General features: G+C 44.8%; 1 protein-coding gene across 1 annotated transcript in view; it reads left to right on the top strand.

Annotated features, from left to right (window-relative positions):
• Positions 1-647: 647 nt before the first annotated feature.
• LOC126266856 (mucin-2-like) overlaps positions 648-15,380 on the top strand; it is a 77,065-nt gene continuing 62,332 nt past the window's right edge. The window contains exons 1-2 of the mRNA XM_049971471.1: positions 648-693; positions 5,911-6,066. Coding sequence (XP_049827428.1) covers positions 658-693; positions 5,911-6,066 — 192 coding nt within the window. The 5' untranslated portion in view covers positions 648-657. The remainder of the gene's footprint in view (positions 694-5,910; positions 6,067-15,380) is intronic.

Raw genomic sequence — 15,380 nt, 5'->3', positions numbered from 1 at the left:
ACAGTAGATGAGATAGAATGTATTTGTCAGTGAAGGAGAGAGAGATCTGAGAAGCGAATAGAAGAGACTGAAGCAGCAATTCATGAAATCCATCGTCCCGTATATTCTTTTATAATGATGACAATGGTTACGTTTAAGATTCAGTTCCTCTTAAAGTTTGTCGGTTGTTTCGGAGTGACACAAATTTTCATTATTTGCATTCTCAGGCTTTCCTGAAGAAAACTGGCTCAGAATTACTGCGTTCGACGAATGAAACTAAAATTAATTCACTGTTCTTTAAATTACTGTAATATACTAATAATGTTGAACTTCAACAATTTAGTTCAATAACAAGTTGTGCAACGCATGTTCCCAACAGCAGAACAATACAACCCAATTTTAATTGAAACATGAGGCACAGTACTTAAAACTCCATGACATTTAAGTAAATAAAAAGACGTAACCGATAACATAAAAATGGCTTATGCTTACTGACTGATTTTCATTAATTTCTCCAAAGGAGATTCCATAAACTGATGTCGTTTCGGTCACCAATAACCGACGTACAGCGGCACTGTTTACGTGCAGCGTGCTGATATCTTAATCACACGGGCGTTTCCTGATACGGCCCGTGTATATAAGTTACACCGGCCGATGTCTGAATAGACTGCAGGTAAAATGTCTCATTTGATAATCGTCCTTAAACTTTTCCTGGTAAGCCACATAGTGTTACTCTGAAGTCGAATGAAGGAGTATTTCCTCTTGTATATGTGAATACACCTTCGCGACTGGGAACAATTTCGTTAAAATGCTTATGGTTTCATGTGTTGTTGCGTGGCATACTCCAACATTTCAGCTACTATTGCAGGCAGCATTTATTACAGTTTTATCAACATCACGATGATTGCCAACTGCAATAAGAGTTTCAGTGTTGGGATGTTTCGTAGAATGATCTACAAGAAGAAGAATTTTGTTGAACTATGTTTCATATCATTATGTTTATATTTACTTTTATTACTGTGCTGCTTTTAATATGTTTTTTTTTTTGTGCCTATGTCGAGTTCTGAGGTGAAAACCTCACAGAGCTGTGCTGTGTTGCCTGCAATATTAAACACGTGTCGGTTTAAAAATCTTCAAGAGGCAGTATGAAGTGTTTTTCTTGCTATACAATAAGGGATGTTAAAACTAGAGTTAACAGATGTAGTCAGAAATGAAGAACTGCTACAAACCATTGCTGGAGATGGGAAAATTGTAAGAGTAAACAAATATTAGATTATACACGACACATTATGGACAATGTTTTTTGTCGACTGTGTGGAAACTTGAAAGGCTTATCAAAAGATAGGGTGACACTGAGTATAACAAATTCAGTCGTAAAAATGGCTATTTTTAATTATTTAAATGAAATTGGAGAAAAAAATATTTACAAACATACGTTAGTGCTTTCTGCGTTCAAAGCTTAGAAAAGGAATTATGCATTGCATTCCTCAGTGCGTAAAATGTTCGTAATTTAATACGGAAAACACAAAATATGCTGCAGTAAGTCAACTTATGTAATCCTTTAACAGATAACGTAATCTGTCAACGCTCGTTTCTAAAAATCGAGGTAGTAAGAATACGTTATGATACTTTGGCATTATTTTCCGGTTTCACTGTTGTTATTGTTGTCTTCAGTCCTGAGACTGCTTTGATGCAGCTCTCCATACTACTCTATCCTGTGCAAGCTTCTTCATCTCCCAGTACCTACTGCAACCTACATCCTTCTGAATCTGCTTAGTGTATTCATCTCGTGGTCTCCCTCTACGATTTTTACCCTCCACGCTGCCCTCCAATACTTAATTGGTGATCCCTTGATGCCTCAGAACATGTCCTACCAACCGATCCCTTCTTCTGGTCAAGTTGTGCCACAAACTTCTCTTCTCCCCAATCCTATTCAATACTTCCTCATTAGTTATGTGATCTACCCATCTAATCTTCAGCATTCTTATGTAGCACCACATTTCGAAAGCTTCTATTCTCTTCTTGTCCTAACTATTTATCGTTCATGTTTCACTTCCATACATGGCTACAGTCCATACAAATACTTTCAGAAATGACTTCCTGACACTTAAATCTATACTCGATGTTAACAAATTTCTCTTCTTCAGAAACGCTTTCCTTGCCATTGCCAGTCTACATTTTATATCTCAGGTTCGGACAAAAACAACCATATATTTATATGGATATGATGTCTGTTCTTTCGGATATGTCCGAAAGAACAGACACTATATCCATATAAATATATAGTTCTGGCAACACCGGCCATGATCTTCTTCTTCTGTGCGGATGCACATATATTCCCCGAACTCTTATGGGACTTGATAAGAATGTCTTCCACGAGTAATGAGTGTGTTGGAGTGGGGCACTACGTATGTAGTGTGTGGACATACAAGGTGAGAATGTGGGTCTCGCGGGAAGCGTGCACGAGATAGTCCCTGCAGTCGCCAAATCCTCTGTGCCCTCGGTGGCTCTGATGGATAGAGGGTCTGCCATGTAAGGAGAAGATCCCGGGTTCGAGTCCCACCATGGCACACATTTTCATCTGTCCCCATAGATATATATGAATGCCTGTCAGCAGATGAAGGTATCAATATAATTCTAAAAACAACCATGTTTCATCTTGAGTAATGACGCCGTCAAAACACCTTTTCCACTCTTCAGTAAAGGTCTTCATGAGACCTCCGGACACATTCTTCCTCACCGTTGTCATTTCTCTTCTCAATAATCTAGGCAACCAACGAGCACAGATTATTCTGTACCCTAGTGACTGTACCAGTGATACCACACTACCCAATGACAAACGAGTCATTTCAGCAAGCTGTCATGTCGTCTCACATGTCATTTTGGAAGATTTGATCAATGGTCTCCTTTTTCACACCACTCACTGCCCTCGATGGTCTACTGCATCGTGGATTGTCCTGTAGAGAGAATTCACCTTCTTTAAACCTCTACAACCACCGCTAGATACTGCTGCGATCCACTGTGTCCGCCAGCTGCTGTGGCCGAGTGGTTCTAGGTGCTTCAGTCCGTAAGCGCGCTGCTGGTACGGTCGCAGGTTCGAATCCTGCCTCGGTCATGGATGTGTGTGATGTCCTTAGGTTAGTTAGTTTTAAGTAGTTCTAAGTCTAGGGGACTGTTGACGTCAGATGTTAAATCTCATAGTGCTTAGAGCCATTTGAACCATTTAAACCACTGTGTCCTCCCCATAAACAGGGAGAAACTTCCTGCGAATCGATGTGGCAGAGTCATTGCCGTTCTTGAAGAGGATCTCCATCACTGACCGCTGTCGCAACCTGACATGTACTTCACGGTCCATTGTGGCTCACCTGCACACCAACTTATAGCTAAATGTACCAAGTCTGTTTACAAGTCTGGTGCAAAAAATAAAAATAATTAGAAAACGCCCTTTGTAGAATGGATGGCACGAGTGATTTTTAAGCAGTCCACTTTGTTGGCTGATCGAATTTCAGCTGGATTCTGCCTATAAAGCGAAGTCTGTCACCTGATTTACCTGCCACTGAGTTTAAGTGATGTTTCCATTTCATGTCCCTACAAAGTGTTAGACCCACACACTTGTATAAGTTTATCGATTCCAACTGTGACTCAGTGATATTGTAGTCATAGGATATTTACTGTATTTTTCATTGTGTGAGGTACAAAATTTTACGTTTCTGGACATTGCACCATTCTGAAATCTTATCAGGTTCCGCTTGAATATTTGTGCAGTCTCTTTCAGACAGTACTTCATTACAGACAGCCGTATCGTCTGTAACTGGGTAACCTTTTTTGATGCTAGTCAATTGTCAGCCTGAGCATTACTGCAAAGGGCAATTGATTCTAAAGCATTATGTAAGGGGGAAAACACTAAATAAATAGCCCGCATCTCGTGGTCGTGCGGTAACGTTCTCGCTTCCCACGCCCGGGTTCCCAGGTTCGATTCCCGGCGGGGTCAGGGATTTTCTCTGCCTCGTGATGGATGGCTGTTGTTTGATGTCCTTAGTTAGGTTTAAGTAGTTCTAAGCTCTAGGGGACTGATGACCTAAGATGTTAAGTCCCATAGTGCTCAGAGCCATTTGAACTAAATAAATTACTTTTTCTCTCTTAACAACATGTGGGCAGGGTGGGTTCTTCCTTGGCTCGGGTGTGAGGTAGAATGAAACAGAATTTAACATAAGATAACTTTTATTGAAAGATTTGTAAAATGGTTTCCTTACTGGATTGTTCTGGCTGGGAGAGTGGCAGCTGTGTCGTTTGCGAAGCCTCTGCAGCATGAGTGGCTGCGCCTGATTACACCTGGTGGTGTGTATCTTGCGTCGCCGTCTCGCCCAGCTGACTGGACCGTTTAATTGTTGAGAACGAAGTCATGAATTGGATGGTGATACCTTGAGTGTGGCACCGCAGTGTTCCTCAACTCTATGCGGCCGCGTGTGTCAGTGTTGTGCGTCGGCCAGCGGAGCGGCGCGGCAGGGGAAGGCCAGTGTCCCGGACTCGAACGACGGACTCCCGCTTGGCAGTCTTCGGCTGTCAGATCTTCATCCCAGCTCACAGGTGACTTCTTATGTGAGGCCGTCTGCTTCCCGTCATCACGAGTCACCAGGGTACTTAAAAATCAGTCTTCAAATACCTTCTAACTTCTGGCGGCGAGGCTGCTGCTTGCTATTCCATTACAGCGGCGGACTTGGTGCTTCTGTGTAAGATGTAGTCTCTTCCTGCATGATGGTCTTCAGCATCGAAACTGCCTGAAAACTACTGCTACTCTTCTCTCTTTTCTTCGTCTCTCGTCTCTCGGGCGCACTGCATCTCGCGTATTTATTCACTTCGGTTTACTGGAGGTGAACGACTTCACGGTCATTGCCTCTTCTGTCGCGTTGAAAAGCTTCTCAAAGAATCTTCTTAACGGCGGCCATTGGCTCTTGGAATGTAGGCGAGGGCCTAGATCACATGTGACAATTGAGGAACGTGTGAGCCGGTCGGGCGATGCCCTGACGGCTGAATCAAGAGCGTGCGCTTAGGTGGGGAGGGCGATGGCTTCTCCTGAACATGCTGACTTCACGGTCATTTCCTCTTCCGCTCTGCCCACTGTTTGCCAGTGTGTAATTCTTCTAAACTAAACTAAGTTTTTCATTTATTTTCTAATTTCTACTTCACTTCACATTGATTTCACTATTTACCTATCTTCAGTACCACTCAAAAGTCTGACGTCACTATTAACATGGTCTGCAAGGTTATTAACATACAGGTAGAATAACAATAGCATTTCCATGGGGTGTGTGTGTGTATGTGTGTATTGAACCGGGGACCTAGAAACGACGGAGCAGATGTTTGCGTCGTAGAGTAATTATGGTGTACGCGTACGTGGAGACAGTATTTGCGCAGCAATCGCCGACATGGTGTAACTGAGGCGGAATAAGGGGAACCAGCCTTCATTCGCCGAGGCAGATTTAAAACCACGTTATAAGCAACTCACAGGTTGGCCGGCACACACGACCTCAACACTAATCCGCCAGCGCGCCTTCCTGCTCGGGAAGCAGTGCGTTAGACAGCGCGACCAGCCGGGCGGGCTTCCATGGGGTACTCCTGAAGTCGCTTGTACGTCTGTCGTTGCTCCTCCACCCATTGAATTGCCAGTGGACTGTTTTCGCTGCGCCGCCCTGCACAGACATAGCTTTAAGCTGAATTTATATGAACCACCTCAAGATGTTGGCACGACATAAAATATTGAAGTTGTCATGACATAAAAAAAGTTACGCAGGCTGATAAAAAGAAAGCCATCGTAGACGGGACATAGAGTGAGTCACGTAGCGGCCAGGCTGAAATGAATCAGTTGCGTCCTGCATAAGATGGGAATTGCGCGCCACAGTCTGACGTCAGCACACGGGCCTGTGTCCGCAGGTGTCGGCGTGCGCGGCCGCTGGCGCCCTGGGAGAGTCCGTGACGTCACCGCTGGCTGCGGCTGCGGTCCCCACGCTGCGGCAGCCGCGGGCAGACTACACAGAGTGCGACGGAGTGACGGCTGGGCAGGTGGCGTGCGCAGACAACTGCCAGACGGTGAGGGCCGCGGGCAGCTGCGGGCTGCGCTAAGCTGTAATCGCCGTTTTGTTTCGCAGACTATATTGTCAGCATTCGTGTCAACCTATTGCACAAACAACTGTTGTTCACAGTTGCCCAAACATGTTTCAATACCCTTATGTCATAGTCAATGAGTATTTTTATTCAGTTCTGCAAACATATTTTAATTATTAATTACTGTAACGACATTTGGCCTAGAATAGCTTGATGCGGCTCTTACCTTTTCTCTACAATATTGGGTTGTGCAGGACCCTCTTCACATTATTGTATACCGACAGCTTGCCTTTGAAAACCGTCACAATTTACCGCCAAGATATTCGGATAATTTTTTTTAAATTGAACAGCCAGTTTCGAGGTGCGGACCATCACGCCCATAAAAGCATTTATAACATCATACTAGGCGATAAACTCATAAAATCAATGGCGCCAGGTAACAAAATCCCTGAATTTGTCACTGGAGTCAGACAATAAAATACTATATAATGCGGAGCAGTGTACTCAGTCCTGTTATACGAGTATTTGCAGTTGGCATTAACATTGCGAACGGATTGCATCTGTTCGTAGTCATAGCATACTACGTATTTTTCCATTTTCTGAACTGCAATATTCTACATTTCTGGACATTTAAAGCAAGCACTGCACCACTTTGAAATCTCATCAAGGTCCGACTGAATATTTTTCTAGTTTTCTTTCACACTGTACTTCATTATAGATAGTTGTATCGTGCGCGAAAATTCTGAGGCATTCTATGTAGAATGCCTCCGTTCGTATTTAAACCTGACTGTTAATATAACATGAATGAGTGCACTCTCTGTCACATGTCAAGACTGCTGACGTAATATTTTGCAACTACACACTAGTCACGAATCACGGATTTTATTATTTGACAGCATAGATTCTATCGTCTAGTGTGGTGGTGTAAATATTTTTATGAACCCGAAGATGATCTGTGACCGAAACTGGCAGTTCAATAAAGAAATTTTTATTAGCAGGCTCTTGGCTGTAAATCATTATTTACGAACTGTGAGGCATCATCTTAAAACTGTTGATAGCTACACAACTGCAAGTCCTAAAAAGTAATACCTCCCTTAGATCATTCGCTGACCACTTAATAGCCCACATCCATCACCCAAGTAAAATAGACACAGATTTAAACATACTAAATCCAGCCATAGCCTGTACCAAAAACGGACAACAGAAGAAAACTTCCTCATACAGAATACATCATCAAGGAAACAACAGACAATATGTATTTACAATAAACCATGCAATAGCACATTATTTAGTGCATTAAAGTAACTTGTGACGTTTTCCAAACTCGAGGCAACTGAAAATTCGATTCTGAGCTTCTATTGAACTGACGCCACAAATCCATCTTCTGGGTTTCTTCAATAGCATAATTTATTACACTGGCTGCTGTTCGTTTCAGCAGTTTGGTCCCAGATTTAATTTGTGCTAGGTAAATATTAATGACTCAGAACTGTGTATTCATACTGCAATGTTCATTGTGCAAACATAGTTCACAATGAGCACCTGCAATAATAATAGACAGGGCCCATGTTTTTCCTTTCGACATCATACAGGCCAACAATCATTGAACTATACGGAAAAAAACGTAAATTAGTTACAAACTACGGAGTGCACACACATGTATACGTCTCTACAAACTTCCGGATTTAGGTTGCGACATGTTCGATATGCCTGCCACCCTTCGCGATGATGTGGCGCTGGCGAATAGCGAAATTCTGCATGACCCGCTGAAGTGTCGGAACAACTATGCTGTCGACCTCCCGAATGACTGTTTCCAGCTCAGCTACGGTTTTGGGATTATTGCTGTACACCTTGTCTTTAATATAGCCCCACAAAAAGGAGTCGCATGTGTTTAGATATGGAGAATATGGCTGCCCATGCCAGTGGCCTCTGGGTACTCCAGAGCCAAAACGCGGTCCACAAAGTGCTTCTCCAGGGCATGAAACACTCTCCTGGTTCTATGGGGTCGAGCTCCGTTTTTCAGGGACCACATCTTGTCGAAATCAGAGCCACTTTGGATAATGGGGATGAAATCACCTTTCAGAACCTTCAGGTACCGTTTGGTAGCCACAGTGCCATCAAGGAGTATCTCATCGAATATTCCGCGACTGGTCATTTCACACCATACCGTCACCCACTGAGGGTGAAGAGACTTCTCGACAGCGAAATGCGGCACCTGAGTACCCCAAATGCACCACTTTCGCTTATTGACGAACCAATTCAAATGTAAGAGGGTTTCGTCGCTAAACCAAACGAAGTCAGCTCAAAGTCCTGCTCGTCAGTTCTGTGTACGATGGTGTTGGCGAAGTACAACCGCTGTTCCATGGGTCTGGGCCTTAGTGGACGATAGGTCTGAATTCTGTATGGGAACAACAGTTCGAAAGACAGAGCGAGTCTTCGTGATGATTTTAGTGGTTTTCACCATTTTGGGTCGATCGACATTGCCAACACTGTCTCACGAACACTGCCCATTCTCTAAAACTTGCGAAAAAAATTTAAGATTGTTAACACACTTGCCTTCAGCTTGAACTGGGTCGCACGCTTCCTTTGAGCCGCATTTGGGCTGTTATTGCTCGCATAGTAGGCATTCATAACCGCTTACGCTCAGTCATGCCCCGTGACTAACTGTGCATTTCAACGTCCTAACGCAAACCATTAGTTCAATAATTGACATCCTGTACTTTTGGAAGGCATTCACAAAATTACATGTGTTGTCAGTCTCAGTGGCCTGCCTCAGGCCCGGTTTCCCGGGTTCGATTCCCGACGGGGTCAGGGATTTTCTCTGCCTCGTGATGGCTGGGTGTTGTGTGATGTCCTTAGGTTAGTTAAGTTTAAGTAGTTCTAAGTTCTAGGGGACTGATGACCATAGATGTTAGGTCCCATAGTGCTAAGAGCCATTTTTGAGCCTGCCTCAGCACCAGCTCACACTGAACTGCCTTCTGCCAACTCTCAAAAATCTTCGGCGCTTCTCCAGAAAGCAGGTCGCGTTTTCGCCTGCAGCAACAAGGAGCGGTGTCAGGAAGCCATATTGTTGTCTGAGCATACGTTCTCTCAGTCGGCACTCAAATCCCTGGGCGAGCAGGACAGAGCAGATAAGGTTATATGTGTGGAAAGAGTATAAAATAAGTTACTGTCAGTTGCACTCAACAGAATATAAACTTTATTTGTTAAAACACACCATCACAAAAGTAAGAATCAAAAACTCTCAAGGTTTTGACGAAAGACCTCTTTTGATTTAATTTAGAAAATTCAAGGCACAAGGCCTCAGCATGGAATTGAGGTACAGGAGTCCTTCTCGGGGTTTTACTTCTTTAGGAAAAGAATTGTTTATCTTAAATATAAATAGGCTGAAAGCCTTAGCTTAAATTTTTCCCACAGAACTCGGTGAAGGCCACACATTAATCAAGAACAACGTTACAGCTTAAGGCCGAGATAAAGATTTTCAATGGTTAATCTAAATAGGCTGAAACTCGGCTAAAGGCTGCATATCAAAAAACAATTTAATGGCTGAAGGCCTAGGATGAAGAGCTTTCAATTTGAAAAGGCTGAAGGCCTCATCTTAAAATATTTCGTGTAAAAAAACGGCTGAAGGCATCATACTAAACAATAACAGTCTTATGCCTTAAGGCAAGAAAAGGATTTTGAATTTTTTATTTAAGACAGATAAAAACTTGTTTAAACCCCACACACCATGCAGAAAACAATTTTACGGCTTGAGGCCTAAAGGCCTTGAGGCCTAAAGGCTTTATCCTAAAATGCTTCACACAAAATTCGGCTGAAGGCCACGTATGAAACCCAAATAATCTCATGGCTTAAAGCTCAGGCAAAGAAATTTCCAATTTTAAATTTAAAGTGGAAAACTAGTATGAAGGCCACTTACCAACTTGAAACCAATTTACGGCTTAAGGCCTAAGACACAAGGAATTTTCGATTTAATTTTGAAAAGGCCACATACCAAACAAGATACATTTTTTTCTTTTTACTGCTTAAGGCCTAAGAAGAAAAGTCTTGCAATTTTAATAAGCTAAAACCCGCCTGAAGTCCACACAGAGTACTTAAGACTAAAAAGGAAATCACTGTGTAAAACACAAGGAGGGGCGCTCAGAAGGTTCCAAGCATCGGTCTGGGAAGGTAACACTAACACATGTTTAGGTGAGACAGGCAGCCAGACCGACAACTTCTTAATCGGAAGGCAACCCATCCGAAAGCCAGCCGACGAACCAACCAACAAGATTAGTTCTGCTCCATCCGACCAGCAAAACGACAACAAGATGTCAATAATGGTTGCTCGCGCAAGATTGGTGGTGGTGGTGATGGTTAGTGTTTAACGTCCCGTCGACAACGAGGTCATTAGAGACGGAGCGCAAGCTCGAGTTAGGGAAGGATTGGTAAGGAAATCGGCCGTGCCCTTTCAAAGGAACCATCCCGGCATTTGCCTGAAACGATTTAGGGAAATCACGGAAAACCTAAATCAGGATGGCCGGAGACGGGATTCAACCGTCGTCCTCCCGAATGCGAGTCCAGTGTGCTAACCACTGCGCCACCTCGCTCGGTCTCGCGCAAGAAGCGCCTCACAACTCGAACCGCGCGTGGTCGCCGCCATCAGCCCTGTCCTCGCTACGCGCCACGGAGACTTCCTCGCTGCTCTGCCCCAATCGACCGACTGCCACACACAGCACACCCGGAAATAAGACACTACTGGACTGCAACAAATGATAAAAAAACAAGGCATGACGCTAGCCAGCCACGGCTCAACTCCCCCCCCCCCCCCCCTTCAAACAAGATGCCCAAGGGGTGACTCAACCAACAGAGTGTAACCCAGCTAAGGTGAACCCAGTACTGCTCACCAGAGCGGTTACCCTTAACCAGCAGATTTACCGGGCCAAAAATGCGCGCAATGGTGCAAGGCCTCAGAAAACGAGGAGTAAATTTACTCAGATTTCCGGTACGCACCTGCCTAGCAGGGAAATTACAAACATAGACCTGATGTCCTGGCCTCCCTCTAAAGGTTCGCCGATTACGATTGTAAGGCTCAGCTTGTTTATTATGAGCCCTGAGTATATTCCGTGCGGCACGGTTCCAGTTTTTCTTGATGACTTGAGGAGTAATATCTGCCGAAGCTAGATCTTGAATTCCCCACAAGTTCGAAAGAGTGGAATTAACAGGATAGGAAAGGATCAAAGAGGCGGGAGTAGCTCTCAAGGCTTTATGATTGTCGGTATTAAGAGCAAAACTAAGCCAAGGAAGACTAGAGTCCCACTTACTAGGCGTTTTCTAATGATAGATAATCAAAACGGATTTAAGATTTCGGTTAACCCTCTCCGTAAAGCATGCCTGCGGATAATACGGCATAGTCGTGGCATGCTTGACACCGTTCTGAAAACAGAACGCCTTGAAAGGAGCCGAAAGGAAGGCCGGCGCATTATCACTAACGATTTGCTTAGGGGGGTCAAAAACACTGAAAACATTAGTTGAGTGAGAAATAGTGGTGGTAGCAGTGACGTTATGGCTCGGAAGGAACCAAGTGAATCTGGAGAACGCATCAATAATAACTATCACTTTCTTAGTACGAGGTAAGGGCCCTAGATAATCGATATAGAGAGCTCAACAAACCCTGATGAAGAGCATTCTTGGCTTTGGCTACATTACACAACCGACATTGGGATACCATCTCTCTGACATCCCGGGCCATGGCGGACCAAGTCAAATGCTCCTTGATTTTTTGCAGAGTCTTATAAGTTTCTAAGTGGCCACCCACCAACGAATCATGGAAGTAACGAAAAACCGGGCGCACCAGAGCTGCTGGCAAACAGATCTTGAACTGCTTCGCATGGCCCGCCATTTTACGGAGTATGTTAGTTACTCTTAATAATATACTCATCCGACAGTTCGCCAGCCAAAAGGCGTTGCTTAATCGGCCCGCAAATAAGGTCCTGATCCTGATGCTGAGTGACATAATTGAAAAAGAGGAATTTCACCAAACATGACACAACTAAGACTGCCTCCATCTGTCTCCCGGGTTCCCTCACTACGTGTAGATTCGGTGAACATCCGGCTGAGGACATCCGCAAGGACATTTTCAGTGCCTCTCACGCGTTTAACTCCTAACTGAAATGCGGAAATACGTACCGCCTATCTGGCAGTATGGCTAGTTTTACGCGCCCTAGCCAACACCCAGCTCAAAGCCTGATTTTCGGTTTCTAACTGAAATTCCAGATGCTCAAGGTAGAAGCGGCACTTCTCCAGCGCAAACAAAACAGACAAGGCCTCGCACCCGTAGACAGAGTACTTGTTCGGCTCCAGTTAACCGACGGCACGCGTAAGCTAATGGCTTCCTCTGACCTTCGAACTCCTGAAGGAGGACAGACTCCTGGAGGAGGACAGCTTAAATACCAGCTTTAGATGCGTCAGTTTGGGCAATAAACGTTTTATTAAAGTGCGGTGCTCCGAAAACCGGACGACTGGCTATAGCAGTTCGTTCAAGTGCGCCGGCAACTGAGCAAAATTAGAGACAAAACGCCAAAAATAGATCGCCATGCCTATGAACCTAGCAATTCCATGTTTATCAGTAGGCGGAGGCAAAGCCCGTAAGGCCTTAGTTCGCTCTTGGTCGATGCGAATACTGTGACCAGACACTAGGTGACCTAAGGACACCGGCTGCCTGGCTAACGTCATCTTACTGGGTTTAACAGTGAGCCCGGCTCCCTGTAACCTCAAAAGGACTTGCTGGATATGATCCAAATGGTCCTGAAGCGAATGACTAAGTTGTCCAAATAATTATTCGCACGCTCTAATTTCAAATCCTCAATGATATTATCCAGCAAACGAATAAGAACAGCCGCACTGGTTGCCAAACAAAAGGGATCTCTGTTAAACTCAAACAGATTCCAATCAGTACAAAATGCAGTAACATGGTTACATCCTCCAGCTAAGAACAGTAGAACAATTAGCCCCGGCAAACCAGATAAAAGAGTTATGCAGATCAGTCAGAGGCACCTTAGCTTTCAAGCTCCGGTAGTCAACCACAGGTCGGAAATCGCGCCCCTGACCCTTAGGAACAAGGGGTATGGGAGAAGCCTTAAAACTTGTTGGAACATTTGTGATATTTTCGCCTTCAGTATCTTCACCTTAGGGGGCGAGATGCGCTATGGGACTGCCTGACAGGAATATCGTCAGATAGACGGATATGGTAATTAAGAACATTAGTTATCACTAAGAAGGTCAGGAAAACTCTGTAACAAATCCCGTAGTTGAGAAGCCTGATGCGAGGAGAGATGGGTAAGATCAATTTCACTCACCACAGCCTCAACGGCCAATGCGTCTGCATTTCGATGCACAAAACGTTTAACGCACTCACAGAAACCAAATTTCTTCACAGGAGCGAACTTAAAGAAAAAGGTGTGCCCAGAATAATCCAAGACTAACCAAGTTGTATTGATGAAGTCACATCCCAAAATTAGATCGACCGGCAGCTCCTTGACCAAGGATAATGACAAGGGCCAGGAAAAATCCCCCACCGATATCCCCCCCCCCCCCCCAACCACGCAGAGGCAACACCTGGCCATTGGCCATTAGCCAGAGCTCGCACGGAAAGATATAAGTGTTCGTTCTTTTCGCGCGCTATAAGAGATTGGAATAATAGAGAATTGTGAAGGTGGTTAGATGAATCCAAGCCAGACACTTAAATGTGGTTTGCAGAGTATGGATGTAGATGTAGACATCTCTGCACCGGAGAAGGGACCGACCGAACTTTCGTAAGATGACCAAATTACAAAAACCACTCGAAGCTCAATAATGAAAAGGAGCTACCAAAATCCAAAAGAGCACAGATCGGTTCGCTACCTGCTCGAGAAGAAACGTAAGGCAAGGGCGGTGATGAGGGGGCGACAACACGGGTACACCAGCTCGATGCCGAGGTCGCTACCCAGCCGAGCGTCACTTATTGGCTGTGGGCGCACCAAATAAGCCGTGCTCCCGTACCTGAAATAGCGCCAGGGTTCCCTTTTTTACAGCTTCAGCGGATGTAGACGCTTCGGAATTTCCCTTGCCAGCGCGGGTGGCCTGCCCCTTAACTTCGTGACATACATCATTCGCAAGCGGTAACGCCGATATCGCTACAACCGCGGCACGGAGCTCTTCCAAAGTTGAAGGCTCATTACGGGAGACAAGGTGCGACTTATCCGCCGTGCGAATTCCCCTAAGAACAATAGGCACCAACTTCCGTTCAGGAAAATCGATTGAAAAGGCCAAGGAGGCCGTCTGAACTCTGTCCGCATGCTGATGTAAGTGCTCTTTTCACGCTGCACGTACCAAATGTAACGACACTCAAACTATTTTCGAACTCCGGTGGTCAATGTCTGGCTAATGACGAGCTCCTCAATTGCTGTAAGGAGAACCCTTCCGCCATGGCTCGGGAGAGGAGGTTCTACAACTCACCTCTAGCTAACGGGTACAACAGTGACAAAATTACTTGGTGCGGAACGAGAAAGGCAGCAGCATGTTGTTCAAGGCGAACCAACACCCATAATAATTTCTCGAGCTGCTCATGTCGCTCCACGACTAATTCGGTAATATCACGAAAGAAATACGCCGGAGGATTAGGCAGCTTGGCAAACATTGCATCCAACTTCACAGAGGACGTAACAGTAGCACCCCGGGCTGGCTGTCACCCCCTCCCTGACACAGCAAGTCCCGCTCTTCAATCCTGTTCCCATCCAACTCTAAACACGTAAGCTTAAGCTGCAATGCACTAACCAAAGATCCCAATTCGACGGTTAGTTTTTTATGACTAATTTCCAAAGCTAACAAGCGTAAAACCGATATTCTATTAGTTAAATGCATTAACTGTGCCCGCGCCCTATCTAATTGACTGTCAATAGGTGGAGTGCCTACCAAAATACAAATAGTGTCCTCAAGGCCCGTAACAGCCTTAAACACAAATTCGATGGCTACTCCTGTCTCACACACCATCGCCGGCGTGACATCACCCTGCTGAAGAACGACAGCACGCAAACACGTCACTAAATCCGGAACACTGTCTTCAATAGGTTGGCACCTTATTGCCAACTAGTAGACAAGATGGTCCTTACTGAGCAGGCCGATCCCCAGACACTGTATGACCACCATTACGATACACCTGAAACAATCAACAATTAAAACAATATGGTGCCACAGAGCAGAAATAAAACTGGAACTGACAGTAATTGGAATGGCAAGAACACAAACGTAACCACGCTCTACTACCAGTGAAATCCCTGGGCTAG

Source organism: Schistocerca gregaria, chromosome 4 (assembly GCF_023897955.1).
Source record: "Schistocerca gregaria isolate iqSchGreg1 chromosome 4, iqSchGreg1.2, whole genome shotgun sequence".
Classification (NCBI taxonomy): Eukaryota; Metazoa; Arthropoda; class Insecta; order Orthoptera; family Acrididae; genus Schistocerca; species Schistocerca gregaria.
The sequence above is the reverse complement of the archived record's forward strand: the minus strand, read 5'-3'. Positions and strand labels throughout refer to the sequence as shown.